This window comes from Leguminivora glycinivorella, chromosome 3, assembly GCF_023078275.1.
Source record: "Leguminivora glycinivorella isolate SPB_JAAS2020 chromosome 3, LegGlyc_1.1, whole genome shotgun sequence".
Lineage (NCBI taxonomy): Eukaryota > Metazoa > Arthropoda > Insecta > Lepidoptera > Tortricidae > Leguminivora > Leguminivora glycinivorella.
In genome coordinates, this window is record NC_062973.1 from 5,475,041 (window position 1) to 5,497,958 (window position 22,918).

Consider the following 22,918-nt stretch of genomic DNA (forward strand, 5'->3'; position numbering starts at 1 on the left):
TTGTATTTAACAGCATAATAAATGGATTCAATTAATCTTGTAATCAATTATAGGGCAGATGCTTGGGTATAATTATGCCTGAGATGTTGTTAATTTACTAACTTTTCCTAGGTATTCTTTATTTTTATGATCGAAGCAGCTATGAAAATAATGCTAAAAGATATTGATCCACTCCCCACTTCATGGGCAAATGACTCAGAAATGTACAATAACTTCTTAGTCATCATTTAATTTTGTATTTAAACTGACACCACATCGTCCAGTAAAATTCTCATTATGTAGACACATTGCATTTCTTCATTACTTACAAATCTGTTTGAAAATACAATTTATTACACTAATTTTTCGTCTAATAATGACATTTCTCAGTAGAAGTTAACGGTAGGCAATTAGAATGATACGTGATTAGCTATTAGCGTCTAATGTGTGTTCACTAATGGCCTATCATTAGGGCTTCCATAAATCGTGGGTAGTTTCGCTCCGCTAACCAAACCGTATCGACACTTCATCATACCTTAGATTTGCCGCTAGAGCTTGCTGCTGGTGGCTAAGCTCAAGCTGCTGGCTGTTATATTTGACAACTTAACACGATATAAGTCTCCTTTAAATCTACACCATGTTTCGCGAAAAGAGGGTTATACTTGTATAAATACGCCATACCTAAAATAAACTTACAAATACTGCTGCAACCAGCATGAAAATAGTCTCTGCTTATTCAATATGATAACTGTTAGAACCTAAATTTGAAGTGGGTATCTTTAAGCTGGTTACTATGACTATTAAGTATGACAATAAGTTCATCAGTTTCGTTGCGACAGGAAATGTGTTGGCGTTATGTGATCATTATTATTGTAACCGATAGCTTCGCCTTCATTTTGAGTGGTCTATAATAAAGAACTGGTTTTTTTTACATCTAGCTATAAAGTGTGTTCGTGGGCAATAAGAATATTAACAAATTGCTTCCGAAGTGGAGCGAATTTTAAATAATAGTATAATTGTTAAAAAGCTTTTAAAATAAGAACACTTTGCTGTGGAGGCCTATTTAGATAGGGACTTCTTATTATGGACATGATCCTTTGGCTGTTAAAAGAACAATTTCTGGACAAAAATCGAATCACCGACGTGGATCGGTCCTGAAAAGTCTTCAATGAAATAGTTTTTCAAATGCACTACGCATTTCCAAGAAAGTTGGATTTAATCCCTACAATTTATAAGTTACTCTACAAAAGCGCCTTACCAGGGGCGGCTCACTCCGCGATTCTATCGCCGCGCTACAAGTACATGCCGGCGGCCGCGAGTTCGCGGCCTAATCAGGGGTGGCGCGCGTTCTCCCGGAACGCACGTTTGCACTTTCTAATTTTACTTTACGTCGCGAGTTTTTTTTTAAGGTTCATATGGGATGTCCGCGTGTGGAATGGCTTAATGCTTAGTTAAATAGATATCATGAAGAAAATAAATACCACACATTTTTAAACAGATCTACTACTGATTAACTCCCCCAAAAAGATTCAATAAGGCTTGTGATGTTGGAACTCAAACAACAATATATGTATATGTCGCAGTAAGATAGATAAAGCCGTTATATAGTTATAAACCTAGGAATATAATTATACGTCGTAACATAGTTAAACGAAAGCGATTAATTGCTATCTTACTAGGAATATAACTATAATACTAAACTAGTTTAGTCATATAGTTATATGACTGGATTCAGTTTAGTGAAATGATTGTAGGCAGGAGTGCAGCGGTGCGGCGGAGGTATAGTTATAACCCTAGGGATATAAGGGAGCGATTCAGAACCATCTTACTAGGAATATAATTATAATACGGTATTTAAAATTGCAAACGGGACTTAATCGCGTATTACTATGTATTAAGTCCCGTTTGCAATTTTAAATATGTGTAAAAATCGTGAAAGCTTAAATCAGTGTTTTATAATACGTATAGCGGGACGATTTGGAATAACAACACCGTCACTGACGTTAGAACAAAGTTTATTTTGTATCGATCCGAACATAGTACACAAGGTTTGGTTACTAAACAAACGAATCCAAGCTATATTAGTTAAAACGTAACAGTTAGGGCATGCTCCCGGTATTTCCCGGTTCTTGATTTCCCGGGAAATCCCGGTAATTTAATCGCGGTAAGCAAATTTAAACCCAACATTCAAAATGACAAGGTTGTAATTAGGTACGAGTTCAATTTGTTATGACTTATGATAAACATTAAGATTAAACTGACAAACAACGTCAAACTCGTAACGGAAAAAGTATCGTCCAAGTAACCAAACCAGCCAGTATTAATACCCCTAAATACTGAAAAAGGTAAGCAACCTCTAGCAATGCGATATACACAATGTCGCATTACGAATACAATAGAATGGGCACGTAAAAAATAACTAATAATACAAATTAAACAAAAAATATTACCCCCATCAAGATATAGCTCAATCGATTCTACTCTCGATTCTGAACAAACTGATTTCAGGTTTAAAAATATTTTAAGCGGGTTACTCACGTATTAAGTCGATATAGCGTTCGACATGTTCCGGCTCAATTTCGAGAGCCTTTCTCAAGAGTAGCGACACCCCGCCTTTACATGCAGTATGCGTCGCGCTCTCGACATGTAAAGGCGGGGTGTCGCTACTCTTGAGAAAGGCTCTCGAAATTGAGCCGAAACATGTCGAACGCTATATCGACTTAATACGTGAGTAACCCGCTTAAAATATTTTTAAATATGTATGAGTCTCACGGGAGTTTTATAGTTAAAATTGATTTCAGGTTTTTAGTGTTAAGTGAAACACGGTGTATAACAATATTACTTAACTAGAGACGTATTATAATTATATCCCTAGACTACGTTTAATCCAGTGATATAATTATATAACTAAACTAGTAACGTATTATAATTATATTCCTAGTAAGATGGTAAGGAATCGCTTTCGTTTAGCTATGTTACGGCATATAATTATATCCCTAGGGTTATAACTATACCTCCGCCGCACCGCCGCACTCCTGCCTACAATCATTTCACTAAACTGGATCCAGTCATATAAGTATATGACTAAACTAGTTTAGTATTATAGTTATATTCCTAGTAAGATAGCAATTAATCGCTTTCGTTTAACTATGTTACGACGTATAATTATATTCCTAGGGTTATAACTATATAACGGCTTTATCTATCTTACTGCGACATATATATACCTAGAAAGTACCCAAGACTTGAATATAATAGTGTAAAGTGTGTAGTTTTACCTGAGTATTCGTTTTAGTCCATAGGCAACCCTATCGCCGGGCGCCGCGCACGTGCGGCTCGTTTCTTTGTAAGAATTTTGTAGGCATTTAAAAAGGCGGCATGTCGTGAACATCAAAGCAGTGGGTCTTCTGTACTTGTACTATTATATATTCTGTGGCCTTACCTTGCATTTCGGAGGGCGATCGCCGGAACACCTCAGCTCATACGTTTTTTGCGACATCACATGTCATCCTGCACCTGACGCTCGCACGCGCACCGAACTGCATCTAACGTCATCAGCACAAGAAAAGCAACCATATAACACCGTTCCTTCCAAAAATATCAAGATGACGTGACATTAAAGCAACTGTTGTGTCGCATGATTAATTTAAAACCCAATCAGGCACTTAATAAGAAACGCAATATGTTGTTTATCTTCAATCGACATATGCTAGCAGCGAATAGCAAAATATAAATAGCATAATATTAAGACTTAATAGCCAAGGCGTTGAACAGTAAGATAAAATTGTAAGGTGTTTTACTTTGGAACGGTGCAGCTGCTTTTGACACGTGTGCAGAACTACTAAATTACTAAATATTAATTCGATAGGAAAAAGCTGCAAACATTATTCCATGTTGGGAAAAATTTATACATAATATAACTTAATCAACACTACCGCTATTTTTGTACAAGACATGTTTATATACGGATATTCATGTTCGTTTAATTAGAAACTGAGGAAGATTTTCATAAACAATGGGAGAAATATATTCTCACGTCACTCAAACTTAACGTAACTTTGAATCGACAACGAGTCACGCGAATCGAGCGTGGTAAATTACGACCCGACCAAGCTACGTAACTTTGTTAGTTAGTCAAACAGGAGGAAATCGAGTTTTTAGGGACCAGGAAGGCAAGCAGTTATTTCCTGAAATTTACACGCGATTAAAACTAAAATCTAATTACAATTGTGAAGTTTACGTATTCCTACGGCGCATCATGCCGTGTTTATCGCGCAACCCATCAGATTAAATGACACTTTCTGTCATTTAAACTGTCTGAGACTTTGAGAAAGTGAACAATTCTTTATTCCGTTTGCATTTGCTCTGGTGTAGTCTACTTTTAAACTTACCATTGTCCTACTTTAAAATCCATCTGCCTGAAAATCAGCAACGCAAAGGATTGACGACCCGTGGACTGACTGAAAGCGAGCCCACGTTTTGCTCTAGTTTTATAGGTTCTTATTACGAATGAAGTGTAATGTCACAAATTGGTGCCGTGACCAGGATATTTTTTAGAGACTCGTAACTTGCCTCGATGATAAGATATTGTCACCAACAGCTTATCCAACGTATTTGTAGCTTTACAACTGTTTATACGTGGTGTTAATCCATTCGTTTGCCCGCAGGTGCTGTGGCATCTGGACATATTCCGGCGCAGCTTCCGCGAGCTCTCTGGCCACGCTTGCCTCGGCCCGTCCTGCATTTTTTGCGCACTTAAGGTAAGTCTCATTAAGCCACTAGTTTAATTTGATGCAGCTGCCTACGTGATGTCTGGCAAAATAACTGTTTATTGCTAGTTAAGTATTACTAGTAAAGTACCTGTTGAAAGACGCATTGTCGAGAAATTTATGGCCGATCAAAATAATAGCTTGTGTAAAATAGCAAATTTATTAGCACTGGACAAAACAAATTACAAAGAAATAGTAGTTATCTTTTTAGCACACTATCCTCGTAAGTTATTTTTATTTCTATTTTAAGAGTTGCTATCTCGACTATAAATTGACTTACGAGGCTATATCGCTGTGATCGATTAATTATTACTTTTACTCTGATATTGGCAGTACCTAGAACTTGGTTGCTTAATAATAAAAGCATGACCATTCTAATTCAGAGGACTTAATCTCAAAGCATTAAAGTCCATACAAGTAGATCAAAGTTGAAAAGCGCTCGGGCCTCTGCGCGGGCGCACCGTCAGACGTGACCTTTCGAACAATGCCTCCGTCGGAGCCTTATTCAGGTCGAGGGACCCTGAGCTTGAGCTCGAGACCGTCTTGTTGCACAAATCTATCGCGTCACGATGTACTTTGAAGATGAGCAGCATTGTATAAACGAATGGTATTATGCATAAGTGTAGTTAATTTCCACATATGGCGTCGTCATTTTGTAAACCTGTACCTAACGGTTTGAAAATCACCGAAGATTAATTGTGAAAACCGCATTCTGGAGTCTTCCAATATGACATTAAATGAACAGCATCCTTTTCAGAAATTACACAGGAAAATCATTCAGAAATTTCTTGAAAATGTGACCACCTTGGTAGGTTCGGAAATTGCTTCTAGTACATCTAAACATATAATTTAGGGAATTTAGGGATCAAGAACAATTTGCAAGGTGAAAGGGCAAACGGTGTTTGTTTCACACTTTATGGCGATGAAAAGTAACGTCTTGCAACTACAAAGACGTCTATTATCTATACTTTAAGTATGATATTTCCAAGCAAAATATGTGTAATTTAATAGATTTGAATAATACAAACATCACATATTTTTAAATAATTGAAGTAAACGACACTCCCTGTAAATCCCTTAATTGTTTTAACCTTAAAAATAAAAGAAACTAGTATTTTTAACGCAATCTTCAACGAAGCCATTGCTATGTGTTGAGCTCAAAATAGCTACTTTCTTACGCTACAGGAACAGGACCGACTGGTTCCTGCGGAATAGGCCCTGGTCGTGATTTAAGTCTAGCTCTACAGTCTACAACTATAAGTAGAGCGGCTTACTTTATAGCTCTTTGTCTTAGCGATCTGATGTTATGAAAAATTAGTTTCAGTCTGCTATCAAAGTAATAGTACTAGACGATAGTTACTGCCTACAAACAAGCGTATTTTTTTAATTGAATGAACCTCTGAACGTCTGAATGAGGTAATAATATATTGAAATGGTACCTAAATTATAAATACTATTTTTATTCAAAATACATTACTCATTATATGTGTTTTTACAAACTTGTAAAATGATAAATATATCATAGTGCAAGTAACTTGAATTTTTAAAACTGCAAACAAAACAAAAACTATTAAAAAATCTCTTGAACAATACCACTTGAATTATAAAGACAATGTCTATAAAAATGAAACCGAAGGCTATTCTTTTCAATATCTCAAACGAATACACAACAACGATTCGTTTCATTACATTCGAAACAAACTTTCTATTGCTCCAAGCATACCTACAGCAACGTATAGTATACTATCGCACGTGCACGAGCTTACGATTCCATTTTCAAATCAGGTTTTCGTAAGTTGGCGCGCTTTTCGGCCAATGGGGTGCGCGCGCGAGTTCGTGGAACTCTTGGCCTCGACGCTGATTGGCTGAGCGGGAGACGCTGCGCGTGCGCCGCGGGTTGCCCAACTTGAGTTTAACTTCATACGAGTTTGTAACGAAAGCTTTTACTGTTTAACTTTATCTTTAAAAATAGTGTATAAATACAAAGTAATTTAACAATAGAAAAAGATATACGAAACTTTTTACTTGTTTTCAAATTAAGTTCTCAGAAGCGAAATTTAATGATTGAGTTTCAACAAAAATATATAAAAACATTATTAAATAGTACCGTAAAAAACAATTAGCCGAAGTGGATTAATAAAACAAAAAGCGACTCTCTCTTCTTTGACGTTATGGCAAAAAAGTTAAAAAGCAATTTGATAACTCATTCTTGGGTGTTTGAAATTGAATTTGCTCTGGTTCGCAGGCAGCCGACCTTAACACCGGCTGACTTTAGGTACCGTCTACCACTGTTAACTGAACAATAGTCAATCTTATTGAAAAAGAATAAGGTCCATCGATGATCACAAAAAAGAGTTTTGCTGTTTGGTACTGCAATTACTCAACCGCTGTCACCGTTTAGTTACACTAGAAACGAGTTAAATAAAAACTACTTATAATGCTGTGTAAAATTTGTAAATGGCCAGCCACCACCAGTTCTAGCCAAGATTTTTTTTTTCTTGTTTACCCTCTGAATTTTTTTCAGTCTTAGGGAAATGAGGGAGTTATTTTATGAAATATTTATTGATTTGTTTTTTTTTTTCAGTACTACTATTATAAATTATAGATCGTGTGGTACCTATTTCAGTTTATAATTTGCAGTCGGGGTTAATAAGAATAATGAGCATTTAGAGAAGAATTTAATTATATTTTATTGATTTAATTTAAAATATATCTAATACTTAATACCACTAGATGGCGCCATGTGTACAAAATATACTTAACTATTGTGTAAGTATATAAACAGTAAACGTAAACAACATATAAATACTGTCGCTTAAAGTAACTGGTCTTTCTAGTTATTTTACACACAAATACCGTTAATTAACAAGTTACTTGTTTCTCAAACATTGCGTTGTGTAAGATTTTTGTTTATGTCAAGAATGGAGCCGGAATACCCAATGAAGTGTTTAATAACAATGGGCAAAGTAATGTTTTGCTCGTTACTTTAAAGTGGAGTCATTTATTTTAGTTCATCATGGTTAATTATGGTCAACAACAATTACAAGAAAAAATATGAAAATGGTAGTCGTTAATATTTATTTAAATGTTAGGTATATATTGGTAAAATTCTTTGCCTCTTTGTAGATGTTGCAAGTCTGGTAAGTGGTAACTGATAAACTCTTGAACTAACAACAAAAATCTAAACTTTTTAAAATAATATTTCGGGTACACTTTTTTTAATTGTACTTATACAGGGTGTAAACCTAATACGGGCGAACCTCTTAACGGTGGTGAGTATAGGACATAAAAAATGGAATTAAGTAGATAACTTTTACTTAAAATATTTGTATGGATAAAATATTTTTTTTATTCATACAAAATAATTCGGCCCGCAACGTAATGCAAACACACTCGCGTTATACGCTCGTTGACAGTTATCATTGATTGTCATCGCAACCACGTTTACAGTACATTGCTGCTGGGAAATTTTTCAAAAATTCATTATGGGGTGAAAATTAAAAGTAACTCAAAACACCTCTTAATTAATGATAACAATATTGAATTATATGCCTGGTTTCATTTATCGCCCTTATTAGGTTTACCCGCTGTATACTATTTAACAAACTTTCAATAATTATAATGATTATATCCTTACCTATATAAGACGTTGAGTGACATATCAAACTATCAATTAAATCCTACAAAGAAGACCTGATTCAATATAGCCATTATAACCGTCAAAATCAATATTTGGACCATCTCAGACGCATCAAGCCTTGTCCAAGTTCCGGACCAATGGAGTTACAGTCACTACAAAATTACAGACCATTTTAGAGAAAAGGGTCTATGTTATCGTGTAATTCGTTTTATTGAAACAAACAGACCAAATTACTTGATCGTAATTGATAGCGTGACTATTGAAAGTCATCGTTTATTATCAGTGTAACAAAGAGATATTATTTCGATACTTTTATTGACATGTCTTGTGTTGTGTGGTGTTGATTTTGATATATGACGAAGTGGTTTTCTCTTTGGAGCACTTGAGAGTAACGAGGGATCGATTCTCGAATGACAATTTGATCATGTTAGCATTTGATTGTAATTTAATTGCTTTGTGTGTATTTGCCGCTTCGGACATGTCAAATGTTGTTAGGGTTAAAGAAAAGGAATAAACAAACCGAAAATAGGTTCCTTGTGATTAAATTCATACCTAACATGACATACATCTTTGTCTTCGTTGATTGTTCTTTCATACCTCAACTGTTACTTTTTGAAAGCTTCGTAATTTATAAGTAAACTAGCTTTTGCCCGCACCTTCGCACTCGTTAGAAAGTGACAAAAAGTAGCCTATACCTCTATTACTCTCCATCCCTTAAAGAGTCAATTGGTAGCTCCGTTTTGCCGTGAAAGGGGGACAAACAAACAGACACACACACTTGCCCATTTATAATATTAGTATGGATACCTAGACAAAAATTTAAACATGTGCTTCAATTTATTTAATATGAATTTAACTGTTGAATTCAACCGACTAATACCGCGAGAGATTCAAAACGCAAATTTCCATTAAGTACAATGTAGATTAGTGTGTCAAAATAAAGAGAAAATTGAGTTCTGCACTACTACATAAACTGACTCAGATATTCAAGCACTAATCTTTGCATAAAGTAATTATGCTGAGACAATCGCACACATTTCGCACCGTCGCGCCATCCCTGCCAATTACTCTCTACTTTCTTCCACGGTGCATGGAGTATGGACTGAACTTTAATAACTTTTTATTTAAGTAAATTAAAACATAAAAGAACTGATTGATTGCACACTTTAATTTGAATGTAGGTGGAACTATTGAAGTAAGTGATAGTTTAATAGGTATTTTCTTCTGGTAAACTAAAACAGAATAAGCTTACAAATGATATACACTTTTCAAGATAAGTAACCTAATGTAATTTTAATTTGTTACCCTGATAATAAGCATGCTACCTTGAATCCTTATCACTACTCGTTTGTTAGAGTAAGAAATGAACCGGATGCTCGTATCTTTTGAATAACTTATTAGTTGCTAAGGGTATAACAAAATATAATCTTCGTATAAGATATAATTGGTGGTCATTAATATTTTAGTTTAGACAAAATGTCTTAAACATTCATCGTCATCATATCAGCTCTTTATCGCCCACTGCTGAGCATAGGCTTCTCTTCTAGTACAGCCGAGTTCATAAATATGTGTACCTACATTTTTTCACCTTATTGCAACGAGTTTAGGTGAAGAAATGTACACATATTCATGAACTCGACTGTATGCCAGTTGTCCCGGTCCTGAGCTAGTCTATATTGACATTGCCAACAGGAAATAGAACTTCTGTATTGATGCCTTATTTTAAGATATTAGCTGAAAACAAAACGCCTAAACTATGGACTATACAGAGTGGGGCCTGTAACAAAGGCGAAGAATTGAACTCTAGGTTATTCTCCTTATACTGATCAACATTTGTTCGGCGACTTTTAAAAATAACTTGTATTTTGATTTTTATCACCCTTGAAAGTTTTTTCTAAGAGGTGCGAATTCTGTTAAGTCTAAAGTGTGACAGACAACGTCAATGACAACAATAATGGCGTACATTGAAGCTAATATTTATTTTGTATGAAAAATTAAAAATTTAAAGACTTCATAATTTTTAAAAGTCACTGAACAAATGTTGATCAGTATAAGGAGAATAGCCTACAGTTCAATTTTTCGCCTTTGTTACAGGCCCCACTCTGTATATGAATTAAACTGCTCGGATGATCCCTTTTTTAAATATTCGTCTACGTAAAGAACATCAATAAAATACACAATATTTAGTCACGACATGCGCTAGTAAAAACTTAAGGCTATCTACCAGTGATTGTAATTATTTGTATAGTGAATAGCACAATAATAGTCCATGATCTAGGCACGTTTGTCCGAGTCGTGTCTCTACGTGCCCCGAACTAGGCCAGCCTATTAGGACTGTCGATACGTTATTATTGCACCCGTTTGGTACTTTACACAACTATATTGAAATACTGTGTGCGTAGCCGAATGCACAAACGCTCACGAAACGCTCACGATATAAAGATAAAGATAAAGATAAAAGACATTTATTCATGACGATCACATAACATGTACGGACATGTACAGACATCAAACATAAAATGGCAAAGAACAAAATGACAAAGTGTTCATCACGAAATGGACCCAACTCAGCATGATGCTAGCCATGTAGCCAGCGCTGATCTTCCGTAGGGCCCATTTGGTGATGCCACGACAGATAACACATTAATTTAAAAACAAAAACAGACATATAAGTACAATTATTTTAACCCTACATCCACAGAAATTTATAATTAACAATACAAACTCAAGGATTACAATAATAACGAAAACAAACAGATAAACCATTATTTTCTGAACGCAGCAGTTGCGCCACTAGCGCCAGCGGTGGATTTATGTACTAAACTAACAGCCTGCACTATACATACAACATCTCTTTCGTAGCTATCTATCTCTATCGCTCGCGCTTTCTGCGGCGTTTCGTGTCGCAGAAATGCCATTCGGCTACGGACCTATTGTAGAACTAGAAGCGAAATGTATCAAATGTATGAATGAATAATGCTACAATCTTTATAAAATGACGTGGTACATTAATGAATTCATAAATCATAAACAATTTAGGTCGATTATGTTAAGTTTTACACTAGAAGCACATACATTGTAAGTACATATTGCAACTTCTTCAACTTAGTGCTTTCATAGCCGAAAAGATGATTCTAGTCCGATTTCCGCCTTCTGCATCTTGTGGCGAGAGAGATACTTGCCATCCATCCATGCCAGCTTTCATAGCGTCCTGCCAACGCTTCTTAGGCCTAAATAAATAGTATCTATCTTTTAGTATTCTATTTAATTTTTTAAAGTATATCCGTATTCATTTAAGTAGTAGTCATGAAATGATGACATTTACTCAGTTTCACACATTCGATCCCTATTCCCTATGTGTGTTAGGTCAACACAAGCATTAATAAAATTAAGTTTATTAATTGATATCGGGCTTATGTTTATATTATATGTAAGAGGAAGTATTTACATGCATCTGAGTAGTTAACAACATTCCTGACTGTCGTAATATTAAATAATTCATGTATAATGTGGATATAAATTACCCATGACAATTCACATAAAACTAAATCACATTTCCATTACAAATTATGATTGATAATTCAATGCATATAAATGTTTTCATTACCATACCTAAATAATCAATTATAAGAATACTCGTGCAATGTGCAATATAATTCTCACTTACAGAGAGGTCAAGATGGCTTTATTTAAATATTAATTTGATTGATTATGAGTACTTATATTAACCGAGCTGTCACAGAACTGTTCCCACCAAAAAACCATAACCGTTGTTAATATCAAAACTCATTGCACTTCTATTCAATCAAATGTACAAACGCGATGTACCAATATTTAAATGAACGTGGCATCATATTTTACTTCACTTGATATGCCTCGAAGCCTTCACCAGCCTCTCAAAAGCGTTCGTTCCACTCCATCTATTGCCACAGCTTATAATTAAAGTAGTTACCAAGCAAATGGTTTGGTTTCAACTGATTGAAGTAACTGACTAATTGGATCAGTAATTTATCCTGGAATGGTTTGGTTGAAATCCAATTAATTAATAGTGTCTAAAGCTGTGAAGTTCTAGAATTTATTTAAAAGTACAGTCGTAAATATTGTTTTACTGTCAGTCATTGCAATCAATTGAAGTAATAAGACAGGCGAGCGGCAATAAAAAATGGTTTATCCAGATATCAGTGATCAAATCGAATGAGAAGTAGTTATTCTGCTTTTGAAACAGATTCATAATACACCATCGTAATTCAAGACATGAATTTATCTGTCTTAAACTGTTGAATTGGCACTATCACGACTACTAATATGTAATTTTCAAAGTTATCGTAAGCAATTTAGATTTTAACTGATACTTTGTTATAAAACGTAATTTCAATAGGATCTGATTCCTTCAATTAACCCTTTACACCCGAACTGATACGATCGTGAGGTTATAAGCGAGTTGTTAACATATAATATATTATATTATATAATTATATAATTATTAATTATATAAGCTATTAGAGCTTTGATTTGTTAATTTAAGTTACCAAACCTCTACTTTTTCGGTTGAAAAGGTAGTACTCTAAAAATCTAATCGTCAGTTTTGTGATCCTTTAACTGACAGTCAAGTAAAGAAGTACAGAGAAAGAAAGTCAAATATATATATACATACAGGTACAAGATTTACCGATAGTCAGGTAAGTATTGCTGTGAACATTCTAATTATAACATTCATTCCGACTTTATTTTACGTCCCTGTCGAAATAGTCGAATAAATTTCGTCTCAAACTGTAGAAAACTCGTGGGAAAGTTGTAACATGGAGTTGAACGTGTTGGAAATGTGTTAGAAATATATCGGTTCTATATGTAACATAATGGACCTTAGATCTATCGCTTTAGGCATTTCACGTAGCAGTCGTGACCTATATCTAGTTATTATATCTATATCTAGACTAAATCTAGGCGCCAGTCCATACAAAGCGGTAATTTAATGCCTTTGTTTGGTCTGAGTTGCGTACAAGTTAGGCAATGTTATGTCTATTTCTTAATATGTGTCAATGTTATGAACGGCAATTAGTATTGATTGTTTTATTATATTGTGTAGTTTATTTTTATTGTTTATAACGACTATAAAGGCGCAATGTTTGACTTAGATATTGGTTTTAATTCGATTTGGCTATAACCAATAGAGTCTTTGTTTGTGCTTTAAAGTTTAATCAGAAACTAAAGCTTACATAACAATTTTAGAATTTAATACCCCAGAATAAGCCTGCTAGACTAATTGTGTATTATAATATTTCAAGATTTTGTTTCTGACTTAAGGTTCAGAAAACTTAGACACTATAAATATATATACGGCTGTATACAGTTTTTGGGGTTATACATTATACTGTGGTTATACTGTATTCTCCTCACATATCTAACATTCCAATATGTGATAGATCGAGAACAAATTCAACCAAATGCCCATTCCTTTCAACAAGTTTAACAACTTTAAAACAACGATATAAAGTCTCTTTTAAATGTTCACACCAAAATGCATCCAAGCTCGTGACTTGACTGAGTGAAGCTTACGTTTGATTTCCTAACGAATTAGCCCGTACACGTACACGTAACTGGATCGTAAGGCCGATCGGCCCGATACGGGGAAAGTATCGCGTTACTCGCAGGCGATGGACTGAACGATAATGCGCAGATTACTGATTAGTATTACAGTACGTAGCTAATACAAACGCTTACGATAATATCGTTGTCGCTATCTCTTTCGCTCTTCTGTATTGGCGTGACAGAGCCAGACTGCGTTTCGATCGGCATCTAGCGTCAACGATTGTAAAATTTTCGACTTGGCCGCTGGCGGGCTTGGTATAGGGCAATCACTATTAATTACGTGCTTTAAGCATATCTAGTAAAACGATATAACACCTTTGATATAATATCAGTCCCTTGTTCATGACCCTAAATGGATAAATATATTCATTTAAATTTACTCGTTTTGTGCGATAAAATGTTCTAAAAACTAGATACTACACCACATACTCGTAAAATTAAAATCACTGTCAAAAACACTTACAAACTTACTGTAGTTGGACTAAGCTAATTCTGCAAACTATTTGCAATGACGAAATGTAACTAGGGTATCATTATTAATGTCAAATTTCTACGAAAATGTGACGTTTGTAGTGAAACTACTTGACTTTGTTGTATTAGAAGCTGTACAGATACAAATGTAACTTACAAAATTGTTTGCGCTAAACAAAAACGAAAAACTCTTTTGCTACTCGATACATGCGTGCACTTTAAAAATACCTCGCTTCAGGCGTCACCGGAACATCCCAATTTAATGTTCCCAAGGTTCCCATGAATTTTATCCCTTTAAATTCACATAAAATTATCAAGTATAAAAACAACGATGCGTGTAACATCCTTTGGTATCGTTTCGATAATTCGTTTTGGCCGTTCGGGGTAGTCACGCGAGAGACACGTGCTGGTAATAATTGTAACATTACACCGATAGATCACCGTAGACTGAAGTCATGGTTAATAATATACATGAGAAATAAAGCCTTATTCCTTGCAAGTAAGATGAATGATGGTGTAGCGGTTATAATCGTGTCGACCGCAGCTGCAGGACCGGTTAGGCTTCTCGTTTACGTGCGTCGTCATGATAGAGCCTGCGTTGAGAGATGAAAATATTACCTCAATCTAATACTAAATATTTCGCGTTGCGTCGCTCTCTTAGTCTCAGGATGTGTGAAGTAGTAGTGGTCTATACTTTTATAATATCTTTCATGCGAATTTCTCCCGCATTCACCCTTTTTCCTGGCAAAAATAAAATTAAATCATGACCTTCTTTTGCACTAGAACCTGTTAGAGAAACCAAACATATTTATTCATACAAACGAGGTGGTTGTACGTAATGTCAAGCGTTTCGTTAGAGTACTTTTTCATGAAAAGGGACAGGTAAAATCATTCTGAGGATGCTTTATTTTTAGCTAACAAATCTACGCATTTAATGAATCGGTCGACTGAATAGTATTTCAAAAGCAGGAGGTTATGATCATATTCAAGTTCGTATACATTTGAATTTGCATAGCCAAAGTCGAAGGTTAGATGAACAATTGCGAATAACATTATCAGATATAAAGACATGTTAGGTTCACATTCATCATTCCATCATCAGTCCTTCAACTTCAACCTTTAGAAGTAAATAACCTATAGTTTTTAGGGGATCAAAACATTCAGATTTTATATAACGCCAATTTTCTTTAAACTTAACAAAGGTCTCTAAATAGTCCGTAGCTTATCTTTCTGTGTATTTGCATACTTATACGAATATTAAGTATATTTTTACGATATCATTTTTTTTAACAATTACAGCGTCATGCGTTCATTTTATAAATCGTCACTTAATACTTTGGTTACGTTTATTACGCGCTAATAATTACGTAAGTAACAATCCACAACACTCCAAAAATTAAGCCATAATTTAACATCAATCCAAAACATGATACACCTTGCTATAATGATCTCAATTAAATCACCCCTACAATGCTCCCCACAATTATTCTTAGATAAGAATGCAAACAGATGCAAACTGATCACTTCTCTTGATTTGTCCACCCTGCATGCAGCAAAAACAGTCGTGTACCTGTATTGCATCCTGTGCATTGTCTGATGCTTCAATGCAGGTACCTATTCTATTGTCAATACAAGTAGAATGGGTTTTTGGACGTGTTCTATGGTGAGGTTATATTCGTACTCTGCCAATTTTGAACACAATGTGATTTATGAACTCTGTTATGAACCGTTTCGTTACAATAGGTAAATTGGTAATTTATATGGTCATAAAAGCTATACATTAAATTATAGTTAAGTATGAAACCTGCTGTTTGTTACTTGAATGCATTGTGGTAAAAAACGAAGTAAATTTTGATGATGGCAAATACTTAAATAGGTACATATGTACAATTTTATCAATATCAAAAAAAAAAGGTAAGCAAGTTGCATTGGCAAGCGTTACAGTAACGTAAACGTAAGCACTAGGTGTTCCCAAAGTATCGTATCATATGCCTTTTAAGTGTTTGCATTTTCAGAATTACTTTGCTAATGCAACTTAATTTTCAGTACAGATGGTCGTTTTTTTACGCACTAGTTCGAGAAGTTGTTCATTATATGCCAGGTCGAAACTTCGGAGGCTCATCTGTGCTGAAAAACGTGCGAAAGGGAAATTCGTAACTCGTGTCGATTTAAAACACTCCCTTCGGTCGTGTTTTAATTTATCGCCACTCGTTTCAAACTTCCTTTTTTACGCACTGGTATTACTTTATAAGTGTTATGCATGCATGCATGCTATAAAGTAAAACTTACTATTTAATTGCAAATGTAAAGAAAATGCAAAATATATGACAACCTCCCTCCTACATTATAGGCAAGGCTATCGCCCACCACACCAATTAGCGGCGTGATAATCAGATCGACAGTTTAGTGCATCTACTATAATAGTGTCATTCATGAAGACATACCTTGATTCATAATGTCAATAGTAGATTTGTTAAACTCGCGCGCCATTTTAAATGGAACGGTCTATAATCAGTGAACCCATTCTATACGTAGATAGTGGGTCGTTCACTACCTACGTAAGGTAGTAGGTAGTCCGGTAGGTAGGTAGGTAGGCGTCGCGTCGAGAGCCACGTGCGCCGGCGCCGCCGCCCCCGCCGTCCGTTCATAAAACATCAACAAATCACTTACGTAACGTATCATTCAGTGTTAAGAGGAGGCTGACACTTATTTTAGTTTAAATTCATCTATTTAGATGTTTTAGAGGCAAATACAATGAGAAGATTCATATCAAAAAATCATAACCTTAAAAATTTACGTCGTTAAAAAAAAACGAGAACAGCATTAACCTGCAAGCCACAATTTATAGTACTTAATTACACTTTAGTTTAACTGATGGGTATAGTAATAACATGTAGGTAGTTAGTTAATAATTAAACTTGAAATCTCATAAAAGGCTTAAACTAAAAAATATTAGCTATTACAATATTATAAAAATTTACCTGAATACTATGTTCAAATATGTCAAGTTCAATAAAAATCAAAGACTCCACTCAGACATACCTGCTTTCCAGTATTACACCATACGGTATAATTTCCAAGTATCCATCATTAAAATAATTTATTCACCATAATCAACGCAGTAATCAATCAGATACGACTAATGACTTCGTGCGGCATGTCGAATTGACACACATCCGAACCCATATAAAGACTGAACACTAATCAAAAGTATAAAAACTGTTTGTTTTAGGAAACTACTAATGAACATGATAATATCGAGGGTTTAGTTTTGAAGAAGCGACCGCCCACGGTCTTCCTACGGCGAACTTTGACAGGAAAGTATCAGTAGTTGATTGTGCTATAAATCTGGCTTGATTAATGCTGGTACTAATAGTTTACGAATTATGAGTTAAGAGGAGGCGTAAACGGCAAGATAGGAAGAAATGGGCTTTTATTTATTTATTTAAACTTTATTTCGAGACACAAAATTGTACAAATGGCGGACATAATGCCTTAAGGCGTTCTCTACCAGTCAACCATTGGATCAAACGTACAGGATTGTAAATCTAGAGATGTGACACGCTACTCGCTTTTACCTTTTATTTCTAAAATTCTTTTATTTTCTGGAATTCGGTGAAAATATACTTTTGCTTAAGAGTTTCCTTGGCTACATAGTGCAAAAAGTATTGCTAATTACGTACGAACGCACATATCATATAAGTTTTAAACAAGTACTTACGTGTGCGGAAACATTGCAAATATTTGCTAAATTTTACGTCGATCTGTAAGCTCAAACTCACCTACACAAGATCTAATAAATTCAACCTTTTACTTCATATTTTAATTCCAAGTTCAATCAAATTTTATTATTCTCTCCTTGGTCCTCCTATGCAAAACTCCAATTATAATAACACATCATTTTGGACATGAATAAGACCGAATGTCAATGCCAAACCACACTCAGCAATCAGCGGGGACATCGTAGGCGCAGCACGTCAATCATACACATGTCATTGCCGTTTGACGCACGCGCGGGGCCAACAGCCGCTGCGGTTACTTTACCATGCCATGTCTTATAACAGTAGCTTGTATTTCCCTTCAAGTATCAATAACATTAAGTACGCTCATGAATGTAGGTGTAAGGTACTCGTGTATGATCATGAATTATAATATGTAGTTTCATAAAAGTGTTTTTGCATATAATGCGCTAGACCGCATATTAAGGTACCTAATAGAAATAGATTGTCAGTTCTCAATCTGTAATAAAAATGTAATCCTGATAAGAGACATGTTAGGTAGACTCAAACATTCAAGAAGAATTACTGGTAAAATATTATGTGTATAAGTAGCAGTAGCGGCTGGTCCATACAAGCCGATTCCCGCCGGTTTGCCTAAAATTGATTACTAGTAAAGTACCTAATGTTAAGGTAGGTTTCTTTTTGCTCAGTGTTGCCTAGCAGAAATTTTCACCAGCCGCCACTGATAAGTAGTGAGATAATTTAGGATACAATTCACACGAGAGGTATTTTTACTTAGCAATGTTTTTGTTATGGTTGTGCTCATACTTCCAGTAGTTCAAGATATTAAGATTAATAATTAATATTAAGATTGGATTTTTTTTAGTTAGCCATCGAGAGTTTACTTATTTTGACAATGCGCTAACAAAGATGCTGGTTTTACTGCATAGTATTCAAGCTTCCTGTATAAACTGCCAGCTTCCCATAAAATGAATAGAAAACGCAGTGTAACTAATCGCAGGTGCTTTTAAAAGCCAACTACACCGTGATACGTGATCGTAAATCTACGCTGATTCTTAGCTGACGCCTTTGTGAAGTCACGGGGCGTCTTTACAATCTCACTTTAAAACGGTATAAGTGACTTGAGAAACTGTTTAATAAAACCTTTTTTGTACAATAGATGCAACCTGAACAACCAACAAAAGCAGGTGAGTTTGGGAGATTCTCACGGCCATAAAATATGAGTTAAAGATGCTGGTCAGCCGAATAGGCTCGAAGAATGACGCGCAATTAACTTCCACGTTAAATATTGTAACGATTTAATGGTCACTCTGCTGAAAAACCGTTATTTACTTACGTATATGAGTTTTGTTAACCTTAAAATATCGCCGTCGTAAGTCAAAACGCAACGTCTTTTTGTGATTTTTATGAAAATTAAAGACTTGAGTAAGTTTTTCATTGGAGCATTAAAAGATGAAGAGAAAAAGTACGAATAGAGCACTGCTTCTTGTATTTAATAGCTAGCCATACACGTATGTCGGATCTGGGAACCGATTTCTGAATCTCGAACGCATGAATTCGCCGTTCGAAAGTCGTAGCATTACGTCGTTTTCCAGAGACTTTCGAACGGCGAATTCATGCGTTCGGGATTCAAAAATCGGTCCCCTGTCTGACAGAATGTGTCTGGCGGACACAATATCTATCCATGTGTGCGGCGAGGAATAGACACAGATTTGTCCGCGCACTGATACCCGGCGGACAAATCTTTGTCTATTCTAAATAACGTCGACGAATGGTCAAGAAGTAAAATTATTAAATATTTTAAATAAACTACTAACTTACGTATAAGCAACTGCATTTGTCCCAACCTGTTTCCTTTTCTAATTATTTTGGTCTCCAACTCTCCACGCCACATTATCTTCAGTTCACAGTAATCATGTGATTTACTGACACTCATTCTCACACATCAAACCTGCGTATGCGATGCGTGCAAACTGCATTACAACAAATTGGTTTTGACGCTGGGTGGAAACCAATTTTCTGTACCAAATTGACTGATGCATAGTAGAAAATCTATACACTGTAGGTAATACGATAGACGACAGTCTAACATTTGTAATATATATGATTTTTTTTTAATACGATAAAATATTTTCTTATAGTATAGAACACGAATATTTCTTTCAATACTTAAGTAGGTAGCACAGAGGTATTTTTGTTGCTGTTGTCTTATTATTTACATATCTGTGTAAATTATTTATATTGCCGTCTAGGGCGTCTAGTATGCCTAGCTTATTTTGACACTTCGTCGACTTTTGTAAAATGACGGCATATTTCGAGATCTAAAACTAAGTACATATATATACTGCTCTTTAGGCACACTTGCACCAACCACTTAACTCAGGGTTAGTGGGCTGTCATATTCTGTCAAATTTCATATAAAATGGTGGGTTTTTTTATATCAATTTAATATGTCTTGAAAGAAAGTGGCCATATATATATCTTTATCCCACGTGCGTGTACACCGATGACGGCGATGACACACTTGCCCCAATCGCGTCCACTTGTCCGTTTCACCCGATACCTGTTCCTCCCAATCTCCGAAACTTGTATGCACCCGATAATTAATCTCGCTTGACATTTCTGTATTAATTGAACTGGTTTTAATCCTATTACTTGTAGCTAGATGAAATTGTAACAACATCTAATAATAGTTTATACACTATATATAGACTTTCGAACGGACATTGACGTTAACGAAAAAAATAATAAGGAATGTAATCGTAATTTTTGTCTTATTTATTTATTTCGGGATACAAACAGCATGTAATTATACAAAATATAAACAATATGAATAAAACTTGAGCCAAAACAGTTTCCACTAGTAACTTATACAGAAATGCTCAAAGGGAAATTAATGAAATACAAAAATTAAGATTTTGCATTAACCAAAGTAATTGCAGAAAAAACTTTACAAAGTAGAACTTTGATATCTTGTCTGTGATTTTTACAAAATGCTTAGGGGTATACTTAATGGCAAAAATATTCATGTAATTCAACTTGGCGCAAAATTTTAATGCAGTCAAATATTGCAAAGAATCTAAACTGCAATTTGAACAATATTGCAAAACAGCAGTGAATTGTAATTACCTCAAACAGCTCTGAAATAATGGTGGCAATCTACATTCCAGCGGCTGCAGACTGACCATTCTCCGCCGAAGGTTGAGATGCCCCTTACTTATTGTTTCCCAGACTTAAATACAATCAATACTGTTGCTATTGTTTTAATGTGAAAAAACTGTTACGATTTTGTATATCGTGATCCATTATGTTAAATAAATAGACATACATTTTAACACGTATTCACATGCTTGGTGGTAATGGTAATACATACATAGTTCAAAATGTTAAGTACCTTTGAGCTTTGTGTTCGCGGAGCGCAAAGCCAAAGTTCAGGAAAACTGGGTACCATACCACAGGAGGGTTGCTGGGGCAAAGAAAGTCTAGTAAAGGCAAAACAACAAGATGGCAGAACAACAGAACTGCGATACATTTCGAGTGACGGGAGTATTCATTGGTTAAATTAAGTATCAAATGGTGGAAAAAAAGCGTGTGCCTAGAAAGTAGGACAATCTTTAGCCTAGCTAGTAAATATATAAGAAAACTGTGAATTAAATTAGTAATTAATTCTAACAGGTGCCTATCTACGATGTAAACAAGTCTTACTACCTAATATGCTAACACCTGCCAAAGATGTTCTAGACTCGATAAAAACAATATTCATCACCCTTGGCAAGTAGTCATTTTTACCCAGTAATTATACACCGTGTCCAATAAGTTTGAATACAGCACAAATAGCCAATAAAACAAAATGAACAAATAGTTACTACATTATTATTATATTTTATGAATGGCACTCTTATTTACTACATTCACAACAAATGTTTTGGAATAACTCCAGCATTTACTTGTTTACCAGCCTCAAACGCTTCTCAAACGGATCACACGCGGCACGCACCGTTTTCTTCATATTTCATCCCAAATACTCTCGATAACCTTTTTGAAATGATCTAGGTTTATGATTTTATAAAAATTTTGTCTTCAAAGCATGTATGACCATACAAAATAGTCTAATACGCCTAAACCTGGAGGCCTGGGTGGCCACTCATGTTTCGGATAAAAAACTGCCAAATTAGTCTGAAACTACACTAGAATACCATTTTGCCGAATGTGCTGGAGGTGCGTCTTGTTGGGACACATGATACTCATTCCTAAGCATCCTTTTTAACTTTAAGGCATTTTTTTCTCCAAAACCTTGGTTTTAAAGAAAAAACCGGCCAAGTGCGAGTCGGACTCGCGCACCGAGGGTTCCGTACAAACCTGCATTTGATATGAATTTCAACTTGATAGCTCTACGCGTTCATGAGGAAAAAAGTAATAAGTTTATATTTATTAAAAAATATATATTTTGTAATGTAACTAAAAATTTAAGGTTTTCGGAATTTTTCCTTTATGTGTGCTATAAAACGTTGCTTCATGCCAAATTTCAAGATTCTAGGTCGACTGGAAGTACCCTTTAGGTTTTGATTCCCTTGCGAGTACTTGCGAGTTTCAAAATATGCAGCTTAAATTGCTGTTTCTTTTGATTGCGTTGACATAGAAGTTTGATTTTGTTACAGCTTAAAGGTATTTAGCCCAAGAGCTATCCGGTCTCGCTACTACTGGGAAAATAACTTAATTCTATAACAGTA

General features: G+C 35.1%; 1 protein-coding gene across 2 annotated transcripts in view; it reads left to right on the forward strand.

Annotated features, from left to right (window-relative positions):
* Nucleotides 1-22,918, forward strand: part of LOC125242546 — a 181,460-nt gene that overhangs the window by 120,584 nt on the left and 37,958 nt on the right. For both annotated transcript variants that reach the window (XM_048151299.1, XM_048151303.1), the window contains one exon: nt 4,647-4,739. In XM_048151299.1, coding sequence (XP_048007256.1) covers nt 4,647-4,739 — 93 coding nt within the window. The remainder of the gene's footprint in view (nt 1-4,646; nt 4,740-22,918) is intronic.